The 27992-nt window shown below is 45.4% G+C and overlaps 3 protein-coding genes and 1 long non-coding RNA gene across 8 annotated transcripts in view; 1 reads left to right on the top strand and 3 right to left on the bottom strand.

The window, feature by feature from the left end:
* Positions 1-211: 211 nt before the first annotated feature.
* Positions 212-13449, bottom strand: GCAT (glycine C-acetyltransferase). Its single transcript, XM_080971071.1, has 9 exons — positions 13219-13449; positions 10255-10385; positions 8198-8299; positions 7099-7245; positions 6808-6962; positions 4950-5032; positions 3678-3849; positions 3079-3200; positions 212-648 (listed from the first exon to the last, which is right to left on the bottom strand). The coding sequence occupies exons 1-9, from the start codon at positions 13418-13420 to the stop codon at positions 497-499; spliced, it is 1266 nt and encodes a 421-aa protein (XP_080827197.1). The 5' UTR covers positions 13421-13449; the 3' UTR covers positions 212-496.
* Positions 13450-13611: 162 nt separating this feature from the next.
* Positions 13612-26937, top strand: LOC308457530. Of its 3 annotated transcripts, XR_013976967.1 has the most exons (4): positions 13612-13634; positions 16613-16676; positions 25129-25222; positions 25804-26937. It is a non-coding gene; the product is annotated as an uncharacterized lncRNA (long non-coding RNA). The 3 variants fall into 3 exon arrangements; XR_013976968.1 differs by lacking the exon at positions 13612-13634 and having other exon boundaries at positions 16417-16676; XR_013976969.1 differs by lacking the exons at positions 13612-13634; positions 16613-16676 and having other exon boundaries at positions 24433-25222.
* On the bottom strand, positions 19939-22232 carry H1-0 (H1.0 linker histone). Its single transcript, XM_080971422.1, has one exon. The coding sequence runs from the start codon at positions 21754-21756 to the stop codon at positions 21178-21180; it is 579 nt and encodes a 192-aa protein (XP_080827548.1). The 5' UTR covers positions 21757-22232; the 3' UTR covers positions 19939-21177.
* TRIOBP (TRIO and F-actin binding protein) overlaps positions 26707-27992 on the bottom strand; it is a 60875-nt gene continuing 59589 nt past the window's right edge. For all 3 annotated transcript variants that reach the window (XM_080971420.1, XM_080971419.1, XM_080971421.1), the window contains exon 21: positions 26707-27496. Coding sequence is in view for 1 of the 3 variants with exons in the window: in XM_080971421.1 (XP_080827547.1) it covers positions 27492-27496 (5 nt within the window). In the remaining 2 variants the exon portion in view is untranslated. The remainder of the gene's footprint in view (positions 27497-27992) is intronic.

Genomic DNA, 27992 nt, shown 5'->3' with positions numbered 1-27992 from the left:
TCCGTGAATTTGTACAATTGCCTTTTAAAGCTACCCAAGTAGGCAGCCTTTTGACACTACAGAAATTGGTCTGAAGCCAACCTTTTTCATTTTATTACCCATTCCTGCCTTTAGCATCAGTTCAGGGCAGGGAAGGGGAAAATATCAGAAGATCAAGACATATACAAAGGCAAATATGCATCATTGATGCACAAGCTAAAAGTACCAGCCCTGTCTCTCCATGAGCAAATTTATTTCAGCAGATGTGTTGTACCAACAAAAAGCTTCCTTCAGACTAGGGTCAGTATCACCTTTATTACTCTCCTCCAGGCACATTGCGGTCCTCCTTAAGTGGAGGTAGAATGCACAGGTTCTAGAGTCTGGCAACAGAGCACCAAAAGTGATGTGAGCAACGCCTCTTTTCAAAGCCACTACCACCTCTCTGAAAAGCAGTGCGGTCCACCTTTGCAGGTTTCAGGTTTCGAAAGGCATCCTACAGCTCACGATCTTCAGCCATTCAAGGCAAGGCTCCATGCTTACGGCCAACTTCCACAAAGGCCTCCACACACCGATCAATATCCTCATCACTGTGAACAGCCGAGATCTGCACCCGGATGCGAGCTTTTCCCCTGGGCACCACGGGGTAGCTGAATCCAATGACGTAGATGCCTGACAGGTGAGAAAGAGGGTGGGGGGGAGAGATGAGTGTAGCAGAGGCAGCAGATCAACTGCATAAGCAAGACCTTGTTTTGTTTCTTTAATAAGTGAGTAAATAATAAACAAAGAGATTAATAAATAAAACTCTTTCACAAGGCAGCACACAAAAATGCATAAACAAATATATCACAAGAATATAAGATTACACAATTTAAGAAAACAATGCATTAAAATATCAGCATCCATCCATGTAACTCATATGGGGGCATGCCACATTTTACTAACTTCCACAATTTCATGAACTTCGCTGCCAGGCTGACCTAGAGAATCTACAACATTTGATGTGAATTGTTAAGCATCACTCGGGATAAAACCCAACACTGTTTGTATCAATGGATTGGTTAAATTCCATCTCCATTGTGCACATATTTCTGTACAACAGCACATGCAAGCTTCTTGCTAGGCAACTTGCAGGAAGCAGGTGACGGATCCCCACTCCCTGAATCTCTTATTTATGTTCTTAGTGTTTTGCTGAGAATAGCAAAGCTCCACATGCTCAGAAACTGCACCAGGGTCCCCAACCCTTATCAGTATTATTATTATTATTATTATTATTATTATTATTATTATTAGGAAGTTTTTAATATTTGATGTTTTACTGTGTTGGATGCACCCAGAGTCAGAGAAAATAAAGATATCCACATGATGGCAGAGGGGAAGTTAAGAAGTAAGAGGACTTGGTTTGGCTGCCTTCACTACCCTCTCACACTGCAGACTATCACCCAAGCTGTCATACAGCCCAGGAGGACCAAAAAGGCAGTTGGCAAGGTGACAATGCTATACTGCTCTGAACTAGCCAACCGCTTCTTGGGTTACAGACTGTTGTTTAGTACTGCCCAAGATTTCTTCCAGTGTGGCAGATCGCGCACCTCTTGGATCAGGTTGTACAGCAAAGTGTTGTCTTAGGCCAGCTCTGGATTGCGACCAAGAGTACAACAAGGGGGGGGGGGGTGTTTACCAGCGTCAAACTTCCAGGATGGTTTTCTGGAGACAATGCTGCCCTCTACAGAGCGACCAGGGGAATGCCTGTTGGAAGATGCAGGAGTGGCTCTGTGATAGGTCAGATGGACTTGTGCTGTTGTTAAGGTGTGATTAAAACCAGAGCAGAAAGGCAGCTCTGGAAGGACTGAGCAAATCTGGGTTGAAGAGGAGGAAAGTAGCACTGAATCAAGGAGCAGGAATCTGCAGGAGTGGTGAGTGCTGGTTGGTCACTGTGAGAACAGGATGCCAGCAAGCTGTCCTTATCCATAATATTTTTGGATGTGCAGCAAACATCGTTTTAGGAACTTAGGTGAGAGAAAAGCAGAAATGCCTCTTAAGACTGGCCAACTGGAGTTTTTAAAAAAATTGCAGTTACTTGTATTAAAAATGATAGTATTTTTATATGCTTATTTTCAGATGGCAGATTAAACTTTTTTTAAAAAAAAATTGGATCAAACAGATTTGATTCAATGCTGCAGCTTTATGCTGTCCCTGATGCCCGTCTTCTACTTAACAGCTGCACATCAAGCAAAAAGTTTGACTAATGATTTGCCGATCATCACAGCTTCTGCCCAGGGAGGAGGCACAAGTGGGTGTACTGAATTTCTGCCTGTTCTGTAGTAACCCCTCAAAACAGGAAGAAAGAGGGAAACTGAGCAAGAAGCGACAGGGGTTGGCAGCATGAGGTCTAGTCTCTACATGTGGCCCATTCTCAAAACAGTCTCTGAAATGAAAGGAGCAGGAGCAGCAACACATAATGGCAGGCAGATTATGGTTCATGACCACTGGTATACGGGATCGGGGATAATTCCACTGCCAAATCATTAAGAGAAATGCAGGAACACTTAAGAGTCAAGACAGGGAGGAGAAAAACAAAGGAGGTTTAAATAAGAGCCCCATGCTGTGTCTATGGTAAAGCAACTGGTACACAGCATGGAGGTTAGGGATCTGAAGACAGAATTGCCATGCCTTAACCAGGAATACGGTCTGTATTATTAAATACCTATTTTACAAGAAGTGCTGAGAATGCTTGTTAGTATAGCATAATGCACAATATAAAGCAAAACAAAAAACAACTCAGCCAATTTTATTAGCTCTGAAATGCAAAACACAATTCATGCTCAATGTCTTAAAGCAAGAATTAACTCATCAGCTTTTCCTCCTTTTTTCCTCAGAGGCTGCCTGGGAGTTCCCTGAGTTGCCTGCTGTGCAGAGTTAGCTTCACATGAAATGGGGATACAAAGAGAGCCACACCGATTGTGACAGCTTCCAAAGCAAAGAAGAGTCTCTGGGTTTCCCCTCCCAACTCAAAAGTTCTTAAAACCATCCTAGGGCTTTTCAGGCAGTGACACCCAAAGATATCATAAGTTATGCGAAGCTCCCCTGCCCCACATTGGTTACCTCTCTTCAGCATGTCATCAGCCATCAAGGACGCCAGCCGGGCATCGCCCAACATCACAGGGCAAATAGGGTGGTCATTCCCTGAAATGGTGAATCCAGCTGCCGCCATCTTGCTTCGGAAACTGCAAGGAAGAGGAACGCCTTCAGCGTGGGACCTGCTTTGCCTGTCCCCTCTACGGAGCACTCCCTCCCTCTCCCATTTATGTCTGTGGAAGGGACTGTGTACTGTTTTACTTCCATTCTGACACAGAAACTGTTCTGACAGCAGAAAACATCACACCCTCTAATAAAGCACTGGTGTGTGGAGTGCCGACAGCTATAAGTCAAAATGTGACCAGTGACAAATGAAAGGGAGTATATTTGGAGGAACCAAAAGATGTACAAAAGTACAAATAGTACTTTCGGGGGGAACGGGACTAGCTGAGCAAACTCCCCCCAAAACTGCCCAATGAGGTTTCAGCATGTTCAGTGGCCAAAGAAGGTGGAAAACCAGGAAAGAAAATGGAGTATCCTAAGGAGGGGCGCACACTATGGGTTGTAAACCATCTTGAGGACAATTTGAACAAAAGGTGGTCTAGATAAATGACAGGCTCCCTTACCGTGTGGTCTTGGCAGCCATGGACTGTGCAATGGCATTGCTCTCCATGAGGATATCCAGAGCCTTGGAGGCACAGCCCACCACGGCAGGAGGCAAACTATTGGAAAAGAGGTAAGGGCGCGAACGTTGGCGCAGAAGGTCAATGAGCGCTTTGGGGCCGGTTGTGTAGCCACCTGCAAAGAGAAGAAAGACAAAGTTAGTTCAAGGCCCCATGGGCCACCATGGATGACATAGATGACTGTGCTCTTCAAGGGGGCGAGGGAGACGCTCATTTGTTGTGCTCATCTGCTCTACCCAATGGAGGTGTGGGAAACTTTTGACCCTCCAGATGTTGCTGGAGTACAACTCTCATCATCCCTGCTGCAGCCATGCTTGCTGGGTGTGATGGGAGCTGTCGTTCAGCAATGACGGGAAGGCCAATAGGTCCTCACACCAGCTCTAGAGCAATCCCTTCTAGATCGTAAAATGGATTTTGTCAATGGCAGGTGCTCAGAACTGAACCACTCTTCCTTTAAGGCAGGGGCAGGGAGAGGGATGAAAGTGGGCAGAGCCAAGGATCCACTTTTACCTTTACACAGCAGGCTGCATTGCAACCACACACACACACACAGGTTTTCTACACACACAAACACACACCTCTCTTTTCTCCATCCAAGCAAGTGAAATACATTATCACAGTTCAAGGGTACATTCCAGCCAGGCAAAAGTATTTGAGCACAGAGCAGAGACAGTGAGGGCTGTGGTCTACGGAGAAGGGGGTTAGCCAGACGAGGGGCATTGCCTCCAAAGAGTTCCAGGGGCCAGGCAGAGAAGCCTAGAGGGCCACATTCTGCCCCAATGCCTGAGATTCCCAATCTGCGCTTTAAGGTATCAGGTGCTGCCACAGCTAAGGCAGAATTGGGGGCTGGGGACTTTGCTGCTCTCCAATTCCTACTTGAAACGGCTTCCTCCAACTCAGTGGTTTCTCTTGACTCTATTCCCTTTCCCTGCCCCCATATTCAAGGATGTTCCTTGTGTCTAGCCCCTCTAGCTTTGGCCCAAAGATGACATAACCAACCCTGCCTCTCAAATCATCTCTGTGAAAGAGAGAGAGGTGAGAGGAAGAATAATGAACAGGGAGACCTCTGGAAAATGGATGGTGATGAAGATGATGTCAGCTGTTCTGAGTTTAGAAAGACAAGCAGGGCAGAAGTTATTAATACAAAAAAAAAAAATTAAATGTATTTTTCTCCCCTACACTTCTAATTAGGGTACTGCTAGTTAGCAACTGCACCTGCTGCTCCCCCAAGCGCCTTCCCAAGTGTGGAGTTGATTATAGTGACTTGGTCCATCACTCCCAAGAGTTCGTCAGTGCCCCTGCAAGGAGAAAATAACTGTTATTAGCTTAGGCTTCAGAATTCTCCCATTCGTCTGTTCCAGAGCTGAGCTGGGGAAGCTTTCTCCTCCAGGCGCTGCTGGACTACAACTCCCATCATCCCCAGCAACTGGAAATGCTGTAACGGCCTGCACGTGGTCTGGGAAACAGCTATGAATATAAATGTAGGCCAGTCACCAACTCCCAGCCTAACCTACCTAAACAGTAAGGCAGGTTGGTGAGACAGTGCCCCATTCACTCTAATGGAACAGACGCCACAGCTGGTTTGTTTCCCTTCTAACAAGCCCAAATTGCTAGCCAGGATTAAACCATGGTTTGTTGTTTGCTTACAGACTGTGGTTCATTACAGAACAAACTATGATCTCGGGTTCAAACTGAAGACAAAGCAATCTCCTTCCTGATTGTTTGCCCTCTTTCCATTAATATTATTATTTATCCAATTTGTATACAGCCCTCGGTGTTGTTTTTTAGTCGTTTAGTCGTGTCCGACTCTTCGTGACCCCATAAACCAGAGCACGCCAGGCACTCCTGTCTTCCACTGCCTCCCGTAGTTTGGTCAAACTCATGCTGGTAGCTTCGAGAACACTATCCAACCATCTCAGCCTCTGTCGTCCCCTTCTCCTTGTGCCCTCCATTCTTCGGCGATCAGCCTTCTTTATGGTCCAGCTCTCACTTCCAAACATCACTACTGGGAAAACCAGAGCTTGAACTATACGGACCTTTGTTGGCAAGGTGATGTCTCTGCTTTTTAAGATGCTGTCTAGGTTTGTCATTGCTTTTCTCCCAAGAAGCAGGCGTCTTTTAATTTTGTGGCTGCTGTCACCATCTGGAGTGATCATGGAGCCCAAGAAAGTAAAATCTCTCACTGCCTCCATTTCTTCCCCTTCTATTTGCCAGGAGGTGATGGGCCCAGTGGCCATGATACATACAGCCCTTACATCCCAAGATTACAAGGAGGTCCACAACATAGGCCAGTTAATGGGGGTTCAATAAAAGCCATAAAAAAGCAGTGTGTGGTTTATTAAGCTTCCTATTTTACTGCTATGAGCTAACTTAGCCAGGGCATAAAAAATATCACTCTTCTTCAACCACCCCATTGGTCTTTTTATGATGACTGAACTGCTGTTCTCACCCCAGAGTCTGCTTTATATTCTGCTATTTTAAGTCATTATTATCATTGTCACTATCATCTTATAATGCTGGGTTTTATATAGTGTGTTTGATACTGTATTTTCACTTGTGTGCCACTTTGGGGGCTAAAAAGCAGCACAAAATTAATCCTGACTCATTATTCTCAGGGCTGCTACCCCTGCTCACTTCGTTTGCCAACCCCCCCCCCCTTTACACTTGGCCAGCCTTGCCAAACCCACCCTTGCAGGTCACTCAAACTCCAGGTAAGCTACAGACCAAGAGGCAGGACAGGCTGGGGCAACTCACCAGCAACCATCTGGCTCTGTGATCATTTCCCTGCTCCTCGGTCTCTGACCCTGGTGAAGCCAAAATAGCAGCATCAGTATGGTGTCCTGATGTTCCTCTGTGGTTTGCCATGACCACCTGTTCATTCACCTGCCTGTCTGGGCTGCCCACATGCTATTCGCTGCTTTGCTGCAGCTCACATGGCTGCAGCAAACTGCACCTTGGCAACATCCTTACAATTTTATTATATAGTTAGAAATCACTGGCGATAATTTTTGTTTGCTAAAAACGACAGCAACAAAGAATGCGACGAAAGAAAATGCTTTGATTTTTTTTTTACCGTCCGTTGGGCCCAAGAAATCCAGTGGCGTGACATTCATCAACAAAAACAATGGCTTTGTATTTCTGGGACAGCCTACAGATTTCCTGCAAGGGAGCAATGTCACCATCCATGGAGAAAGCACCATCCGTAGCCACCATCCTCAAACGATATTTCTGCGTAGGAGAGCAAGCAGGGATGTGGTCAATGGAGACCAAGTAAGCAAGAACCTAAGAAAAATTGCTCATGGGGAGGTGGACACTTGGAAAAGCAGCAATCCGACTTTGCTTTGGAGCCACAGCACCAACTTACTTGGGCATCCTGCAACTTGGCTTCCAGGTCCTGCATGTCCATGTGCTTGTAGCGATATTTGTTGGCTTTACACAGCCGGATCCCATCAATGATAGAGGCATGATTCAGTTCATCTGAAAGTATTGCATCTTCAGGGGTCAGTAGAGCCTGTAGGTACCGGAAGGCAGAGAGAATAGTTACAGCAAGCACCTGCTTACTATACATCACTTAACAACTGATGTTTCATACTTCCCTAAAATAATAGGCTACTCCACAGACTATTAAAAAATGCCCACAAGAGTCCTGTGACATTTTTCTCTCCCAATACAAGGGATATCTAACTTAAGCCAGTGTTGTATAATGGTTAGACCTGAGAGACCAGGGTTTGAATCCCCACTCATGCATGAAGCTCACTGGGTGATCTTGGGCCAGTCACCATCTCTTAGCCTAGCCTACCTCACAGGGGTGGTGTGAGGATGAAATGGGGTGGACAAGAACCATGTACACTACCTTGAGCCCCTTCGAAGAAAAACATGGTATATAAACTAATACATAAAATAACTATGTTGTGATGCTTGTGTTATCCATTATGGCCATTGTGAATGCTCTGTGTGATTTTTGGATACATAGAAGTTTAACACAGGGGTTGCTAACCTGTGGTCCAGATGTTACTGCATCCAGTGTGGCTAATGGTCAGGGATATTGGGATCTGTAGCCCAGTAACATCTGAAGAGCCATAACTTCCCCAAGTCCACTTTAACAAAACTGTCATGGACTATGTGTATTTTTTGCACGTTCTTTCCTTTTGTCCTCACTGTCACACACACACACACACACACACACACACACCTCTCCCAGTATGTGGCTGTGCTTGTCTACCAGCTGAAAATAACCATGCATATTATGAAGTAAACCTTAGTCCACAAAAACTTATGCCATAATAAAGTTGCTTAGTTTCTAAGTGCTGTGAGATTCTTAGTTCCCTGTTGGTGCAACATATTAACATGGCTACCCCTCCGGAAATCTGTCACAAAGAGAGTTGCTTTGGGATTTTGATGCTTTCCACTGACCACCCCCCAAACACCAACACCCAGCTTCCTAAACAGAAAGTGCTATGAACCTCAAAGATCCCAGCATTGGCATCAAAGCAGCTGGCATAGAGAATGGTGTCTTCTCTCTGATGGAAACGGGCAATCTTCTCCTCCAGATCCTTGTGTATATTCTAATGAGAAAGCACAAAAGGTTCCAATGGTTATCCTGTTAAGATGCTTTGAGACATTTTCTTTTCCTCAGAAAGCAGCTAACAAATTTAATACATTATATATTATTGTCACCATTAGTGCTATAGCCAGACATTCTAGATCACTTATTTATAAACACTGAAAGTTAAATTGGGATCCTCTTTTGTTCCAGGGTTCTAGCCTTGCTAAGATTTGTACAGAGGTACCTTGGTTGTTGAACGGCTTGGCTCCTGAACAAATCAGCTCCCGAACGCCACAAACCTGGAATTGTGTGTTCAGGTTTGCGAATGCTTTTTGGAAGCCGAACGTCCAACTTCTGTGGCTTCCAATTGAGTGTAGAAAGCTCCTGCAGGCAATTGGAAGCCGTGCCTTGGTTTTCAAATGGTTCTGGGAGTCGAATGGACTCCCGGAATGGATTAAGTTCGACAACCAAGGTACCACTGTACTCCAGTCCTACTTAGCCAGTCTGCTTGCCCCCAGGGCCCAGCACTGAAACATCTACATGACCATACCTATTATTCTGTAGGATCTACCTTGACTGAAACAGGCGTATGGGAAAGGCTATTACTTCCCACATCTAAAACAGGCCCAGCTTTCTTGCCGGAAACATCTTGATGACTGTGGAAATACCACCATAAGGAGAGTCGTGCTGGATCAGGCCAAAAGCACATTTATTCCAGCATCCTGTTCTCACAATGGTCAAACAGATGCCTATGGGGAGACAGCAAGAAGGACCTGAACGCAACAGCACTCTCTCTACTTGCGCTTCCCAGCAAATGGGACGCAGAGACATACCGCTTCCAGCTATGAAATTTAACATATAAATTCATTTCCCTGAGTTTGTATATTGGCAAATTCATATACAGTGGTATCTTGGGTTACGTATGCTTCAGGTTACATACGCTTCAGGTTACAGACTCCGTTAACCCAGAAATAATACCTCGGGTTAAGAACTTTGCTTCAGGATGAGAACAGAAATCGTGCTCTGGCGGCACAGCGGCAGCAGGAAGCCCCATTAGCTAAAGTGGTGCTTCAGATTAAGAACAGTTTCAGGTTACGAACAGACTTCCAGAATGAATTAAGTACGTAACCAGAGGTAACACTGTACCGATAAATTTGGGAGCTCTGTGTGTGTGTGGTGGTGGATAGGCCTGTACAGTGATCCTTCCGATTATTATTTTTTCTTGGGTTGGGGGTGATGGAAGGTGTATGTGTTTGCACTCAATTCAAAGGCTAATTCCTATGTATGATGACAGGTTCTTCATCAATGAAGGTGCACTGAAGCCTTAGAAAGATGTCTTTTGTTGTTCAGGACCACTTCTGAGACACATGAGAAAATTCCCCTGAGAGGAGCTGCATTATCATTCTATCGGGATAGCTCAAGTGAGTCTTAGGTGTGGCTGTGCAGCTGCCTAGGGGCAGAAATTGTTAACTTGTGCATAACGCAGCATCGTGGGAATCCTTTTCCTTCAAGTGATGTTTCTAGCCTGTACATGTTGAGAGTGTGTGGGTAACATCTGATAATATCAAATAGTCAGCTATGGGGTGGAGACAGGGTGCCCTGTGTGGTTTCTTCTTACTGCTTCTTCCCACAACCATAAGAAGTGTAAAATTATGCATAGCATGCAAATACATGTAAATATGCTAATTCTGCATCATTACTGCTACACACTTTCATTGTTTTCTTCATGCAGAACTTTGAATTTCCTTCTCCCCTCCCCCCCCACAAAAATGCAAAGTCCTTGGATTACAGCTGCTTGTGAATTAATAAAAAAGCATCAATGCAGCCAGAGCTTTTCCTTAATTGCTAAAACAATATCAGTTTTAATCAAGAAGCTTGCCCTCAAAGCAATTACTTGAAGCAGGCCAGTGGCATTTTCAGACGCTTGCACTGCAAATATGGTTAGGTCTTTGCAACACTCCTGCTCATCCCTACTTGTGTTCCACAGATGAAGCGGACGGAACTGAGGCCAGCTCCATACTTCTCCAGGGCCTCCAGTCCAGAACGGATCACCCTGGGATGGCTAGACAATCCTAGGTAATTGTTGGCACAAAAATTCAGGATATCTGCAACAACGAGAAGAAGATTGAAACAAACGAGCGATGCACACACACTCTTACCTTATTCATCTTCTTAAGTAGTTGCACATTTCTCACTTTGATTCTAGGAACATAGGAAGTCACCTTGGACCACACCAGGCTATTTAGCTCTCTACTGTCTTCAGTGATGCTCTTTAGGATCTCCAGCAGGTGTTTTCTCTACCACCCACTATCTGATCCCTTTAACTGGAGATGGGGGCTGAAACTGGAGCCTTCTACATGCAAACCATGAGTTCCCCCATCAAGCCGGCCTCCCCCCCCCAACCTGGCGATACCCAGATATTTTGCACTGCAACTCCCATCATCTCTCACCATTCACTATTCCTTCTTGGGCAGATGGGAGTTGTAGTCCAAAATATACAGAAGGCACCTGGTTAGAGAAGACTGCACCCAGTTATAGTCTCTTCCCTATAGTTGGAGCTAGAGGTCAGGTGGTGTTCATAGCATAATGCTTCTGTAGAGAGAAATGAGAAAAGAAGTCACTGCTGTTGCAATACTCATATGCTATGTCCACCCTACCTTACCCAGCTTAAGGGAATTTGGGGTGGGGAGGGCTGGCTGGCTGGCTGGCTGGCTAGGGAGAGAGGTTTTATTACAAATCAAGCAGCAAATTTTATTAAACGAAACAAACAATTTACTGGTAGCCTTGGACATGTTTGTAAAACAGAGGATATTAAATGCCTACTTTGTGACGAAGCACTATGCACACTTGAAATGCTAGGAATTTAAAGTTAAAATCCCAAATCAAACTTTCTAGCCCATTTTTGATGCTGAGAATTTGTGCTTATGGAATGCACTGTATTTTTAGCCACTTGAAATGTACAGAAAACTTGAAAGAACTGGCTGCTTGAAATCTTTGGAGGAGGAGAATTTGATTCATGAGAAATTACGGTTCAAAGCAGAGCTCCACAAAGTCGTCCCCCCCGCAATTTGTGTGTGCAGCAGCTACATAGTTCAAGCGCAGGTCAAGTATCTGTGGCCTCCAGATGTTGTTGGACAGTCATTAGCTCCAGCCACCATGACTAATCTTCCTTATTAAGGGTAGTGCAAACTGTGTGAAACCACATTGGGAGGGCCACAGATTCCTCATCCCTGATGAATTAAATGGAAAGGATACAGCTTTTTCTCAAAAATGACAGCTCAACTCAAAAGACATTAGGCAATAAGTCAAAATTCTGGAGTTTACACAAAAAGATCTGGCAGTTGGTAAGAAAAGCAGAACTAAAACACACACACTCTCTCCATTTGTTTAACAACGCTACTTGGAACCAGGTCAACTAATCAAGCCTCCATGAGCTAAAGAGCTAAAACAAACACACCAAGAGTACTGAGCACAGGATCAGAACTACGGAAACAGTCCAGTTAAGGAAGGTTCTACCAAACATATGTTAAGTTTCTACTGGCTATATCAATTACAACGATACATAGTCTCACAATTGTGGCTCATTTTGTAAGAATAAATAATACTTAGTAATCTATATAATAGGCTATTACAGACATGATTAGTTTACATATCAAGTCAGTTTTAAGGAACAGGTGCTGGCTAATAGCCTGCTCACAAACAAAAAGGAGGAAGGAAAAAGGGACACAGGGCCTGAATGCTGTGGATTAAGCTTGTTTCTGTTTTGCTATTCATCTGCCTTGTGAAACTGATGGATCAGCTGGATCCAACCCTTTAAACAATACACTCATCCCCTACAACTACCTCTTTTGTTTATGCACTACACCTTCCTGTGCCCCAATCAACGTTTTCACACTCTTCGGGCACTGTAAAAGCCCTCCCTTCTATCAATATGAGTTACCATTCTCTAACTTCAGCCACGGTTAGACTAATAACACTGAACTGAAGTTTTTTTTTCAAACGTAAAGCGATTTTGCAAATATACTTTCAGTTCTGCATAGCTCCGTGGAACTGCAGCACTCACTAGATAAATTACATTGCTGAGGGTAATAGGAGCCACGATGCTTTCTCCTTAGAGCCAGCACCTAAGTTCAACAAGTTTAACAGGCCAAGGAACCCTGATGGAAGGGGGAAGAAAGGCGGCCATGTTCTCTTGGAGCTGTCAAAAGGAATCCTATTTGCCTAAGGCAAAAACTTTCCTCCTTAACCAGGCCTTTAACTACCTGTAGCCTTTTAGAAGTGAGTGCAATGTTTTAATCTCTTGCCTCTTGGTTTTAATGTATCTATGTAGGCAGTGCTTTTTTCTGGGGGACGTATACCCCTAAACATTTTGCGAATTTAAGTTTGGCCTCACTGAGGGGCAGTATTTCAATATGAATAGGAAAATGAGAGTACCCCTAAACATTTTTTAAGGAAAAAAAGCACTGTATGTAGGATTTATTGTCTGTCTGTCTGTCTGTCTGTCTGGGTTGTTAAGTCGCTTTAGGTTGCCCTGGGCACGATAAAGCAACTGGCAAAATTCAATTAATTAATTTAATATAATAGATAGGTAGCCGTGTTGGTCTGCCATAGTCAAAATAAAAAAAATCCTTCCAGTAGCACCTTTAAGACCAACTAAGTTAGTTCTTGGTATGAGCTTTCGTGTGCAAGCACACTTCTTCAGATACACATGTGTATCTGAAGAAGTGTGCTTGCACACGAAAGCTCATACCAAGAACTAACTTAGTTGGTCTTAAAGGTCTTAAAGGTGCTACTGGAAGGATTTTTTTTATTTTTAATATAATAGTAAGGCAACTCCAGCCGAAGCTCTCTTTCTGCTATCCAAGTCCCCGCCCCGGGATTTTGCCTCTTAGTTAAGCAGCAGCAGGGTGCCTTACCGCCTGCCCCCCCCCCACCTACCTCCGCGGCTGCCTTCCACCTGGATGCGCGGTCCTTGCCTCGAGGTGATCACCCTCTCGCCCTTCCAGGTGCCCGCGCCGCGGATGCCCTCGAGCTCCCCCTCCAGCACCTGCTGCAGCTGCGCCAGGGCAGACTGGGCCCGGGAGGGGCTGCCCAGGCCCGGAGAAAGCGGGGTCCTCAAGAGGCGCCTGCACCACCACATAGCCGAGCTCCGCGTGCAAAGCGAAAGAGAGGAGGAGGAAGAAGAAGAGGCGAGAGGCAGGTCGCTGGAGGCGTAGGCCGAGCCAGCCAATCAGGCCTCGGCGGAAGCACCACCAATGGGCGGCGGAGCTCATTTAAAGGGGCAGAGAAGAAGACGCGGGATGCGGGAAGAGGTGCTAATTGCAGGATGCTCTCAGCTTTCACTGCTTTTTTGGGTAAGTTTCCATTGTTTTTAACGCAAGCTTCCAGTGCACGATATGGAGCGGGACCTTACGGTGGTGTATTCGGGCTAACCCTTTTCTCCAGCCGTATTTATCAGCCTCACACCTTGCTTCAATTTATACTTGGGGGAGGGTTGTCATTCGATGCCATGGGACATTTCCCCCGTATGCTAACTGCAGGCATGGATCCGGGTCGGGACCGTTTGTGTGCAGACGACAACTGCTTATTACCACCTCCCGCCTCACACACTCTTCTCTTTTTTTTTAAGCTGGATCTAAAATTTTAAAATAAATTCATAGTTGTTTTAATGTATTTTTAATCTTTGTTGGAAGCCGCCCAGAGCGGCTGGGGAAACCCAGCCAGATGGGCGGGGTACAAATAATAAATTATTACTATTATTATTATTGTTCGGTCTTAAGTTCCATACCAGCGGCAAAGCAGGTGCTTTGGAAGGAAAAAGGTTCCAGGTTCACTCCGTTCTCGCGTATGAAGCCCAGGAGAGCCGCTGCTGCCGGTCAGTGTCCGCAGTACTGAGCTTAGATGGGCCGCTGAACTGGCCTGACTTGGAATAAGGCAGCTTCCTACGCCCCGGTCAGCAGGACCTGCGGCACAAAAGGTGCTGCGCCGATGCCTACAAGCGGCCTAGGGCTGGATGAGGAACAATAAGAGCGTGGCTAAGACGGGAGGTTTCGATCGAAGAGGTTTCATGGAGCTAAGAAGGCTGCTTACATGCTGGCCAGGTGTGGCAAGATCCTCCTTTCGGTAGGGAGATATCTGTCTGATTTGTGAATGGCTTGGCTAGGAAACACCGGGAAGGTCCTGAAAGGGGCATACGTCTTTATGACCCCCTGCCACCTGCACCCTAGCTAAGGATGATGTGCTTTAGGTCTGTGAAAAAGAAAATAAGCCAGAGAGGGAGAGATCTGAGGCTCTGTTCTGGGGCAGTAAAGGTAAAGGGACCCCTGACTTTTAGGTCCAGTCGTGGTCGACTCTGGGGTTGCGGCGCTCATCTCGCTTTATTGGCCGAGGGAGCCGGCGTACAGCTTCCAGGTCATGTGACCAGCATGACTAAGCCGCTTCTGGCGAACCAGAGCAGCGCACAGAAACGCTGTTTACCTTCCCGCCGGAACGGTACCTATTGATCTACTTGCACTTTGTCGTGCTTTCGAACTGCTAGGTGGGCAGGAGCTGGGACCGAACAACGGGAGCTCACCCCGTTGCAAGGATTCGAACCGCCAAACTTCTGATCGGCAAGTCCTAGGTGCTGTGGTTTTAGCTAATAATAATAATAATAAATAACTATTAATAAATTTATTACTTATACCCCGCCCATCTGGCTGGGCTTTCCCAGCCACTCTGGGCAGCTTCCAACAAAATATTAAAATACCGTAATACAATAGCTGTTTGTTGGAATGTTTAAGCTGTTCCTCCACCTATTATCAACCTATATATTTGTATATAATATGTACACTTGTACGTCGGAGTGCATTTGATTTATACTGTGTCCATTCATTAGGAATTAATTTTAATGAAACAATGCACTTCCAAAAGTGGAATTTCCTCCCATGGAAAGAGAGATTACTGGAAGCAGGGTTGCACTGCTGGCCCCACCTTCAGATATCCACAGTTAGGCTAGACTGTGTGCATACGGAAAGGTTCACATTCCTGTTCAGTGACAAAAATTTGCTTGGGAATATTGGTTACCATTATCTCTCAGCCTAACCTACCACAAGTGGTTGAGAAGGTGAAATGGGAAGGAAGAAGCCATGAGCTTGGAGGGTTGGATAGAAATAAATGAGAACTATAAGGAGGACAGGGAGGTGTGATGGACAAGTTTGACACTTTCAGATGTGGGCTCCATAGAAATGTGCCTAGTACAGCACATAAAATAATAGTTTTGTGTGTGTGTGTGTGCGCGCGCATGGAACACACACACACACACACATGCATTAGTGCTTAAGAAAGTGCAGAACATAAGCATATAAGAAGAGCTCTGCAGGATGAGACCAAAGGCCCATTTATTTCAGCATCCTGTCCTTAGAGAGAGCAACTTGATACCCCAAGAGTGTTCCCAAGAAGGACCTGAGTGCAAGAGCACTTTCTTCACTTGTGATTCCTCGCAATTGGCAGGCAGAGTCATACTGCCTTTGAAAGTAGAGGGAGAACATAGCCAACATGGGTAGTAGTCATTGATAGCCTTATCCTCCATGAATTTGTCTAATCCTCTTTTAAAGACATTCAAATTGGTGGTCATCACATCATCTTGTGGGAGCTTTCTCCATAATTTGACTATGTGCCTTTCCTCTGTCTGTTTTGTCCTGAATCTTTCAGCATTCAGCTTCAGTGGATGGACAGGTCCCTGCCACAAGGAGCTTACATTTTTAAAAAATCTATACAGAGGAGGCACTTGGGTCAATAAGGGGCAAAAAGCAGTCTTTGAAGTGTGCAGGAAAGCTGTGGATGGTGGTCAATGTGGAGGAGGAGGGCTGGAGAAGTGAAGACCACAGGGCAGGGATTTATTGGAACATAAAAGCAGAGAGAGAAGCAAGGAGGACATAGGTGGCTTTGACGATAAGGACAAGGAACTTCTGTTGGATGCAGAAACAGACAGAAAGCCAGTGCAGGAGTTTAAGAAAGTGTGTCACATGATCAGAACAATGCGAGAGGTGAATGTTGTTGGTGACAGAGTACTGAATCATTGATATGATTGGTATCAGTGGCAGGGCAATGAAAATTATCCCTAATTTTATAAAATTTGTATGTCTGGAAGAAATTTATGGAGTCAACTGACTTGAAGCTTAGCCTGGGATCTTCAGCACCTTCTTCCCATCTTTTAAATTTGATAATGAATGATCTAGCTGTTTGTTCTCCCACCTTTCACAGAAGCATTGGCAGAGAGATGATTTCCCTTCCTCTGTAGTTACACAATCTCATATTTGCTTGCCTCTTTCCTCCTTCATTCTTTTAAAAGTGCTCAGAGAGTCTGAGTCCTTGTCTGCGACTATTCCCAGAAGATTCCGGCATCACACCTACCAGTAAGTGGATGTTGTTTGTATAAATGTGTGCAATGTGCTGGCAAATTATTGCAGTGGTTTAATTTGCAATGCAATCCTAACCACATCTGCTCAGAAGTAAGTCCTATTGGATTTAATGGGGTTCAGTCCCAAGTGAGTAGGGTTAAGACTGCAGCCTAAATCCAATTTATCCCCGTTCATTAAAAAAAAAAATTGCAGTTCCTTATAAACCTTTGCTACTTTTAATATACTGTTTATAGGTTTAAATTGTTTAAATTCTTTTTTAAGTGTGCATCTGTAAGTCAACCTAGGAGCTTGCATGAAGGCAAAAAACATTTTAATAGTAACACCACCACCGCAGTCGCTCTGGATTTTGCTCACAAAATTATGTTACTAGACAATGAAATAATGGATTAATAACTCATATAAAAGGTAGCACAAACTGAAGCCAATCCAATCTCTATATATTTAGAGTAAGCAGTGGCCTCTACTAGTTAAGCCATAGATTTGTGTTGAAAATGCAAGCATTGGAAATTTCAAAAATCTCAAACTGGATTAGGATTTGGGCAGAGAGCTGGGGGAGAGGCAACAGAATTCTTCATCAGAGATACATATACTGAATTTTCTTTTTGGGTCATCTGTTTTCCACAGCTACCAGCTCTGCATTAGAACAAAGCTTTCTTTTATATTCCACGCTGGCTTGCTCTGAGCTTTACCCACTACCCAACCCAACCTGTGCTACAAGCTATCTATCTACTCAGCCAGAATCTGCTCAGACTTTGTTTATGGCTAGGGCAGCCAGAGACAGACACTTGCTACAGGAGAGACAGCTGCCTGCAGTTTCTTCCTTGTCATAGAGTAGGGTTTCTCGTGCCTTTTCCAGGCACAAGCTGGGCACCCAACTTTCAAAACTCGACTTATAAAGTGATACCAAGAACGTTATTGCAATAGAGCCACAAATTGAAACTATATTTTGTGTTCCGTCTGCAGGCTTTCATTCTGCTTGGTGACACTGGGACCTTCAACATGGCAGTATAGCGTGGAGCTGTTCATGCATGCAAATTTTGTTCAGTGTCTACAAGTCAGCCTCATCAAAACAGTGCTCCATACACCTACTCCCAATTCAATACAGATTTATCATTCCCTTGGTTGTTTTCACTTATCAGATTTTCTGGAGAAAATGTGGAATGAACAGAAAACAGCATGGGATGGCATTTTTATGAGGGTGCTGTCATGTGAGTGTTGCACAAAACTTGCACCATGAGCAGCACCCATTGGCCCTGATGTTGCACATAACAGTGCACTACAAAGACTAGCAAAATGCAGTTAACAAGCGCACTGGCCTGAGGCAGTGGTTTTACATGGACATACCTGATCTGCATCACAAGCAGGTGAGGAAATGTGAATTGCCACTATGTAGCATGGTGCGGATTGTGGTGGATGCACTATACAATATGCAGACACACATGAACATCCAACATATTCCACCGGGTGGGTCCTGCATGTGACCCCACATTAGAAACCACATGAAGCTCCTAACCCTGGATGTAGGGAATCAGTGTGGAGAACTCTGCATGTTGAAGGTCTCAAGGTTTAGTTCTCAGCCTCTCCAACTAGGGATGGGAAAGACCCCTTTATGAAACCTTGACAAGTCTGGATTGGTCAGGGTAGACAATACTAAGGCTATGTACACCAGTTTACTCAGCATCCAGAGTGCTCCCATCACTGATTGGAGAAATGGTGTATGCACAGCATTAACCACAATCCACGTGTAACCTGTAATTTGTTAAAATCAAGTACCTTTTGATGCCTTTCCACGCAAACCAGCTTCAACCGCAATTGAAGTAACAGTTTAGCTGCAGTTTAAGCCAGTAATGTGTACACAGCCAAAGTTAAATGGACCAAAATTCTGAATTTGGATAGAACCTAGTTTTACATGGGGGAAGTTGTGATATGGTGATCAGCAGAGAAGTCCCTTTCCTACCTGAAATTTCCATCTATAAGCATGCCACACATATTTAATTGATTTTAATTTCATAGAACTTCACGGGCATTTCAGGGGATCCGATGCATTCATTCTGTGAATCTATTTCCTGCATTCCATGTATGCTGCCCTTTATTCCTACTCAAAACAGTAATTGTAGACAGGCCTTGGGGCATCTCACTGTGTTACTATGCAACAGAAAAGTAACTGCTCCCCTCCCCCACAATTATCTTCAGTGAGGTGGGAAAGTATAAGAACAACACGTAGTGGCAAACCAGTGTTTGGATGGGAAGTGTATTTGCCATGTGGACTTTAGAATGAAGCACTGTTTTAAACACATAATGGACACACCTCAAGGAGCAAAGTTGGGTAGGGAGGGGAGAGAAATTCAATTCCATTAACATTAAATGTGTGATCTACTGAACCGACACTTTACAAAATGATACAAGAACTGAAATACAGCCATCCTTAAAAATTCATACTTATCTGAATTTTGTAATGTAGTTCTCCGAGTAAACTGTTTGCAAAAATGCATATTAGGGGAAAGTGTGGATAAAAATGAATGTATCCATGGAAGTAACATACAAAATTGCATATGACCAATTCATTGCCCCCCCCCAAAAAAGTGTACATTGGTTAAAGCTGTATGCAAAAATGTGATTAGGAGAAATTAAAAATGCTGGTGGCTTTTCATGAGGATTTTTTTTTTTAAAAAAAAAAAAACTAAACTGCTACAGAAATGTGGAGAATTTAAGATTGGAAAAATTAAAAAGTAGGAGAACTGAAATTGACAGTTGGGTTTTCATGCACGTGTCTATTGTGCTCACAAATACATTTACATTCCATAGCACATAATCACTGCATTTGCTGAAACATGCTTGCCACATACTGTGGATCAGTTTGCATAGGACTAAGGAACCTACTTGCAAATTGGTTGGCCTTTTCCCTGTGAAATACACAACTATTTCTTAACTGCCTTTTTTCCATTGTAAAGTGAGATCATGCCTTGCAAGGCTGCCATCTAGTGGCTAATTATGTGGAGATTTTCATGGTGAAACTTTCCATTCATCCAGATTCTTCACAATAACCCAAGAAAGTGTTCCCATAGTTTAGACACCAACAGAAGTTTGTTTCCTTCCATTGCACTTTCACTGATGCCGAACTCTCTCCCCCCTTCAAACTTTACAGAATCAACCGCGCATGGTCCCATTTTGAGAATGTACAGCTGAGCCTGAATTTTCAGTGTTGTTTTATATAGCTGTATTGCAAAAGACAGTACACCGTGGGAAACCTAAGCCATTATGCTGTTTACATTTTATTTTTAACTCTAAAATTACAAAGACAGCTAAATCCTTCTTGCACAAAATTACACATACAAAATAAAATGGACAATCAGCTATCAGTCCTATGAGAATCTTCTGTTGTTTAAACAAGCATATCTTTTTAAAATAAAAATAAAAATGGGAGTACTGAAAATTATCCTTTCCATTTCCCCTCCTCATGGGAAAAAACCCCAATCCCAAACCTAAGCAATGGTAACACAGTTTTATAAAGTTACCTCAATAACAAGTCTGCCCCCTCTACATTCATTCTTCCCTCCCTCCCCCATTCAAGATCCACAATTGAAAAAATAAAATTGCTGGAGGTGTAGGATGCACTGCAGACACAAGACTTTAAACACAAAAGGCTGTGGATAGGCACTGAAGGGTTGGGAAGAATGGAGCTTCTGTTAACACCTTCTCCTGGAAGTTGGCAGGGACCAAGACAGTGGTCAGACTTGTTTGGAAAGAGACAGGAAATTAATTTTTCACTGTATCCCCACTTTGTTGTGGTCAAACTATCATGATTTTAAATAGAGGATCTCCCCCCCCCAGCATGATTTATTTTAATTCCTTGTCTCCAACTGTACCACCCACTCCAGACAACAGCACAGTCCTCCCCTCGAAAGAGTAGTGAAAAGCTTATCTCAGTCCATCCCAGGGCTAGAAAGACATCATCCTACATGTATGCAGTTACATTAGAATCTTATCCACCATGAAATTTTGAAGTTCTGTAAAAAATGAAGTTACCCCATTCCATCTTGGGTGGCTTCCACTATTAGTTACATTTCTTAATCCCACCATTTCAGGGCCTTGGCTAAGAAAGTCATCCAATGCAAGTCCCTTTCTTAATTCAAATATTTCTAAAAATCATCTCCAAGCAATAGGAACACTAAAATATTCCCTTATCTGACCTGGTCTTCCCTCATGCTCAAAACACAAACAAGTATTGCATACCTTTAAGAGAGAGGGGAAGAAAGATGAACACAGAAATCTATTTTTAAAATTCTAATTGGGGGGAAAAATTCAAACCAAAAAAAGGGGAACTTTCATATTGATGAGTGTCATTTAAAAAAGCTATCGATTGAAAGCATTATAGGCGGAATAGTTCAGTCTTTTATAAAGCTGCAATAGAAAGGAGTAGAGAACAAAGAAGGAATCTATTTACAGAGTAGAGATCAAGAAGAAAGTCCAAGAAAGAAGGTCCCAAGCTTGCACTTCACTTTTTCTTGGCTGACTTCTTTGCACTGGACTTTGCTTTGGGTTTCGACGCTTTTGCCTTTTTAGGCTTTGACGCCTTCACTGGCTTAGCCTTGACAGTCTTTGGCTTCTTGGCTTTCTTTGGAGCAGGCGCTGGCTTCTTTTTGGCTTTTTTGGGCGCAGGTTTGGGCTTCTTGGCCGGCGACTTGGCAGCAGCCTTCTTGGGCTTGGCTGCTTTCTTGGGTGTTGCGGCCTTCTTGACTTCCTTCTTAGCCTTCTTGACGGGCGCTTTCTTGGGCTCATCCCCCTTGGCCAGGCGGAAGGACCCCGAAGCGCCGACACCTTTTGTCTGCTTGAGAACACCTGTCGTCACCAACCTCTTGATGGACAACTTGATCTGGGAGTCGGCGTTCTCCCCCACTTTGTAGTGGCTCTTGATGTATTTCTGGATGGACTGGCGCGAGGAGCCAGCTCGGCTCTTTTCGGCTTGGATGGCGGCCACTATCATGTCCGAGTACTTGGGGTGGTCTGTCGACTTCTTGGCTGCCTTGGCCCGCTTGGGCTTGGCAGCAGGTGCCGTGGACGAGTTCTCGGTCATCCTTGCTTTGGAAGTTTCCCTTCAGGAAAACTGGCTCTTCGCCTCTGCCACGGGTGGCTCCTGAACAGCACGTGGGACTCCCTTGTTTGATGAGGGGAGCAACACTTTTCACCCCCCTCAAAGAGTCTCCTCGTGGCTTCAAACAACACCAGGCGCGAGTGTGGCTGTCGCCCCCCTTCAGGCTCCTGCTGGCGGGGTGTGGTCTGGGCAGCCGTCCCAGCGAATGCCCCCCACGGAAACTTAAGGAGCTCCCGGCTCAGGCCTCTGCTGTGCACCTGACCAGCTTCTTCCGCGGGCAAGCGGCCACGGTCAGCCCTCGCTGGCGTAGCTCTGTCCAGCGGCCTGGGCCCTGCTCGCCCCCCTCTTTCCCCGCTTCTCTCTCCGGGGCGCCACCGGACACCTCCTTCCTCTGCCGTCGCCGCCGCGCTGCTGCCTGTGCCTCCCGCTCTGCGTCTGGCTCTCTAGGCAGCAGCCGGCGCATCCGGGTATTTAGCGCTCAGGCGCGGACCGCGGTGAGGACAGGGCTGCTGGCTGCCTGTTCAGGCCCCGAATGGCGCCGCGCCGCTGACATCTGTGTTTCTTCCGCCGCCTAAAGCGGCTTTTTCCCGCGTCCCCCGGCGCCTCCTGGGCCCCGCACCGCGGCCGCCGGCTGCTCCGGTCCTTGAGCTCTTGGGCCCCGCCGCCGGCTCGCTCTCCCGCCGTCCCGCGCCTCCTCAGGGCGCCCCAAACGGCGCTGGGTGCGAGTGGGGCGCGGCGACATTTCCCCTTTGCGCCCCCATAGCCGAGCAGCCGAGGGGAGCCCCGGCAGGGGGAAAGGCGAGGACCAAGGGGCACCCCTGAGCCACCGGGGGACCCCCGTCCCGGCCCTCTGAGCGCCCCGAGAGCCGCGCAGGGGCCCCGGGAGCAGACCCCAACTAACACAGGGAGCCCCGAGCCAGGCGAGGCTCAGCTCAGACCTGGCCGGGGAGGGGGGAGGAGTGACTCCCCCAAGGGTGGGGGGTCTTTAGGGGGACCCTTGCCCCCCATCCCGTGGACCCCCTCCTCCAGACGCCCCCTCCCCGAAGCCCTAGCGCTGCAAAAACTTTCCTTTTTGTCGGATGGGAAGTTTGCAGCCATCCCCTCCCCCAAGGAGCACCTGGCAGCCCCCTGCTTGGAATTGGGGGTCTGTGGCCAGGGTGGGGGGCACAGGCCTGCCTTGCTTGACCTAAGGGGTAGAAAGGGACAGAGGGGGAGTTTGCCTCGCTAACTCTTGTTCCCCCAAAAAGTATTTCGCTGGCCGCAGTGGTTTTCTAAATAATAACAAGTATGCCTATATAGGAAAGGATTGGGGAGGGGGGACGCGAAGCCCCCATATCTTAGTCAACCTAGGGTCGGCGCCTTTTCAGAAACAACCCCCTATTCCTGCACTACACCTGTCCCCCCGCCCCCGGATCACTTTGAACCCCCACAAAAATGTTATCGAGATTTACATAGGCTGTTTTGTTCCTCCTTGGATTTTCAAGGTGGAGTCGATCCTATTACTTAAAAATACTTTCTCGACAAAAGTTATCGGGGAGGGGGGAAAGGTAGGTGACGAATTGGGGTGCAGGGCAGTTTCTTTAAATGTGTTAACCCTAATTTGCCAGTCCTGTGGGAGTGCTTAACTGTTGTTAGGAGATTAAATGTACGTGCCATCGCCATCTTGCTGGAAGAAATGAGGTTGTTTTTTCCCCATCTCCCCTCTTCAGATTTTTTTCTTCCTTAATAAGGATATTAATTAAAAGCGTTGTGGATGCAAAATTGAAGATGCGGAGCTGCAATCTGACGGCTTGTGGTACTGAGTAACTCCGGGGTGGGAAAGTAAAAAGCACCTCTAGAATACTTTTTAAGAATTATAAAAACAACCTGGGATCCTAGCAACACGGAGAGCACACTAGCAACAAATATATGTATATATAATCGGGCACTTTGGTACCTCTGTCTCCACCTCCCCCCATCCTCATAGGATCACCCCCCCAACCCCATCGCAGCTCGATTTAAGGCTTTTAAATGTGCGCTTTGCCTTTAGCTTTATTTAAAAATGATCATGGGGATTGCAGTTCTATGGCTGTAGCAGGCGAATAAACGTCAATATCTTTGAAATGCTCGTATCTTTTCTAGTGTTTTTATCTAGTAGAGTTCTTCCTCCAAAAGCAATCGGACTGATGTTTGTGTACTTGGAATAAGTGCAAACACTAATTTAAATATTTTAAAAGGAGTCTCGTGTCCGGATATGATTCTGCTCAGTGAGAGCTACAGACTTGCGTGGTAGTGTTAACCCACCACTAAACACGGTTAAGTTGTTTAGGGAGTTCCAAAGTGAAATGATAGCAGGGGACGGTCGGGGAAACCCGTCCGCACACACCTAGCCCCTTTCCATTGTTTGGATTCCCGGTCTGGATAAGGGTGTGGGGCTTTTTTGCCAAGATACAGAGTTCCGGGATCGTCTTCCTTCAAGTAGCCTCCACCCTTTACCACTATCCTGATGAGTGCATGTATATAAACTGTATATATAAGTTTTTGCATCTAAGTTAAGAGAGTTAACTTAACACTTGGGTGCGAGGATGGAGCGGCGGGTAGATAACGTGCTGTTTTGAAACTCGTTTTTTTAAGGTGTCTTTCCTCTTGACTTGCTCTACGGAGATCATGTATCAGAAACGTTGTTAACAGGGGAGAGGATTGCATTAGTGTAAATTCTGAATGCCCCGCTAACCAGTATTTTAAGGGGGGGGCGTGGATTTTTCTGTAGGAACAAAGTTATCGATGCAGCAGGTAGAGTAAAAAGGCAAAACTGCAATGGGTGTTTTCCGAAAAAGGCAAAGATGGAGTGTTTTTAGTGAAATAATGACAACGACAAAAGGTGACATCGCGCTTTAAAAAAAAATTGTTCTCATGAAAGTGGCTTTATGAGGGCTGGGCGAGTGTTTAGTGAAGAGTTGAGAATGATCCTGAAAAAGGACCATGGAGGAAGCAGCGTCGTGCACAATAGCCCATTGACAGCCCTCTGTTGACAGTAGTCATAGCTGCTTTGAAGAGCCTCTCATCAGTCAGCTGATTAATTCTTAAAGAGGGTACAGACGAGGCGAAAGCTCGCTCGCGTCGCTCTGGGCCACCGTAGGATGCCCGAGCCGTGGCTTGTGGGAAATGTAGTCGGCACGCTGCTGGGTGCCCTCTGATGGGCAGCAGCAAATGCAGAGCTCTCAAAAATGCGACGGGATAGGATTGCCGTAAGCAGCCGCTGGCTGGCCAATGCACGGCGCCTGTCGAGAACTCGCCTCCTTGCACTGTGCAAGGAGTGCCCCTTCCTGCTCTCCACATTACGCGCACAGACAATATAACAATTTTTTTTTGCAGATTTCGTTCTCCTCAACCGTAAGCAAGATCTCGCTGCCTTTGTTGTAACCGCTGATCGAAGCCACTACAGTGGTTTTCTTTTTGATTTCTCGCGGTAGGTATTTTACTTCCCTTTTTGTGGTTTGCCACAGAACTAGTGGCTTCCTCTCGTATCTCCACCGATGCATCAGACGTTTTTTGGAGCGCACCTCGGTGACAGAAATAAGATCAGAAACGGCTTTTTAATGGGCTGTTGTTGTACTACATGCGTTTTGCCGAGTTAGAAAGGCTGTTGAGCTGTTTCTTACTTCCGAGTAGGCATGCCTAAGACAGCACTGACAGCCATTTTGAAGAACAAATTTGCATTCCTAAAAAGAAACTTCGATTGAAAAGGGAATTTTAAGCAGTAGGTTTACATACAAACCTGTGACAATTACTAATAGTGATTCATATTTAAGATAATTCTATTTTAAAACTCAGGATTTTAATGCCTAGCCCCATCACAAATCTTATTACTAAGACAAGAGGTGGAGATAAGCAATGGTGTAAATGACTTATTTTAAAAACATATAAATGCAGAGCACTAGCTTTCTGCCACACTAGACAAGAATGGCATTTCCTTTGTGAGTTACCTCATTGCCAGGTACTGAAGATATCCATCCCCAGTTTTGTCTATCTTTATTTCACCCCCTGCAGATGCTCTACTTGTCAATCATCTGACTTGTGACTGGCAGGTAGATGGCCCCATTCACCTGTCAATGATGGCAAATGACGACCAAGCAGGATTGAACCCTGCCACCCATCAGCTGATGCACAGTGAGGGGTTCAATCCCGCTTTCTGCAAGGATCTACTCTGTTAATGTCACCAGCCCATTGGGGTGATTGACTGGTGAGCATGGTTTCAGAAAAACTGATGTGGGCCAGACTGCAACCTCTGACAGGCCAGAGGTCCCCCCCCCCACCCCCTCCTTCAGAACTTTTGTCACAATGCAACGAAGGCCATGGGTGAGGCATGAGGTTACCATATTATTGAAGCTAAGATGATCTGGGTAAATTCTGAAGTACTGGTGCTCTTTGTGACCACACCCATAGCCATGCTACTTCCAAGGATTAACTTTGGGCCAATGGATGCATTATACGTAACTTTAAATGTCAAGCCAGCTTTTTCTCACAAACCAACTCACTGTGCTCAACATCCAGATTGATGAATAATTTTTGTGAACTCAGAACCACATTTACGTCACCTTGGGTTCCACAATGGAAGAAAACCAGGAAACTAATTAAGAAATAAAATTAAATGAGCACCATAAGGACTGCTGTGGTCCTTTCTGGGTCTATGATGATAGCCTTGGGTGGGGGAAATCTCAAGACTGGTGCTTGTGAGGTTTATAAATGCGTAGATGAATCTGCAATAACTGTTTCTTGCTTTACAATATGTACATAACAGTCAAGCAAGCTGCAGATAAATGCCAATTATGACAATACCAGAGCAGTAGACATCGCTCTTCTGCGAATGCAGAAGTTGAATATTTACCAGGGCTTAAGTTACTGTAAAGAATTCATGTTAACTTCTTTTGCCCACGCCAAAAAGCAACACCATTTTTGGTATTTGAGGATTTTTATTAAGTTAGTTTATAATTGTGCAGAAAGAAAGAAAATTCAGCCACCTTCATCATTTGGCTCTGGCGACATTAGCAGTGACACCCCTCCCCACAGGAACACACAGGTGGAAGACTAGCTTCTGGAATGTGGCCGGTGCTGACTTTGCAGTAGGATGCACAGACGTTTCATCGGCATAAGGGGGGAAACAACTGCCTTTGCTTTTAGTACGTGAAAACAAACGGCTGGTCCCAAACAAAAAACAAACTAACCCATATTCTCGGAACAAAACCAGTTTCATCTGAAGAACATCCTCCTCCTCCTGGCACAGTGCATCTCAAAACATGGATCACTGTGGATCAACACTGTCCGTCCAAGGAGACTTGCCATAAACTTGGAACATGTATAAATTGTGTCTCTTTGCTTGGAAGAGAATTGGAAGCAAGAGGTCATGTGTGGTTTCAGATATATTCAAGGACCTGGAACAAGGATTCTGTTATGACTAAAAGGAGGCTGGGGAGAATCTCTGGCTCACTTCTCTTGTCAACTGCTGGTTAAAAACGTAATACAGAATTTTAAAATATAACACCCCACCCCCATATAAAATATATTTTCATGTATAAAATCCCAAAGAAGGTGCAAGTAGTAGGATCCAGCCCCAAACACGCCAAGTTATGTAGGTGCACGTGATGGATAGTCTGATGGAGGCTTGGTCCATTTCCTGGAGAGGGATGCTGGTTGCTAGGATACAGCTTTGTCCTCCAAAGCGAAGTACACAAAGCTGACTAACCTATGGAGCAAACAGACAAAGTTAGCGAAACTGACTTACACCTGAAACGTACCAAAATGTGCATAGGAGATGGCAGTCATCATACCACAGGTTTAACAGTTCTTGTTTATAAACTTGTTTTAGACCCAGAATCATTTTAAGAAAGCACAGGATATTTACCGTATTGGCCTGAATACAAGACGCACCTGCAAATAAGCCACACCTTTAAAACTCAAGGCTTATTTGCAGGTGCGGCCTGCCTTCTGGCTCTACCGCCATGAATTGGGGGGTGGGGTGGCCAGCGCTCACTTCTGAGTGCGCTGCACGCCTTTGTCCCCCACCCCCCATGTCCCACGTGGGCAGTTGTTTTAGCAGCGATACCGTAAGGTTGTGATTATAAGCCGCACTTTAACTTTTCACAATCGGAATTTAGGTGGAAAGTGCGGCTTATATTCGGGCCAATATGGTAGATCCTGTAGAGAACAGATAGCACTGTGGAATACAGCTCCCATCATCC

The sequence above is a fragment of the Podarcis pityusensis genome (assembly GCF_964106645.2).
Source record: "Podarcis pityusensis genome assembly, chromosome: 10".
Classification (NCBI taxonomy): Eukaryota; Metazoa; Chordata; class Lepidosauria; order Squamata; family Lacertidae; genus Podarcis; species Podarcis pityusensis.
This window is presented reverse-complemented; position numbering and strand designations above follow the sequence as displayed.

Coding starts and splice junctions, on each gene's coding strand:
- H1-0 (XM_080971422.1), bottom strand. CDS start 21,756: ATGACCGAGAACTCGTCCACGGCACCTGCTGCCAAGCCCAAGCGGGCC.
- GCAT (XM_080971071.1), bottom strand. CDS start 13,420: ATGTGGTGGTGCAGGCGCCTCTTGAGGACCCCGCTTTCTCCGGGCCTG. Junction 5,033..6,807: donor TTTCTTGGGCCCAACGGACG/GTAAAAAAAAAA, acceptor TTCTCCTTGCAG/GGGCACTGACGAACTCTTGG. Junction 3,201..3,677: donor ATGGCTGCCAAGACCACACG/GTAAGGGAGCCT, acceptor TCTTCCTTGCAG/TTTCCGAAGCAAGATGGCGG.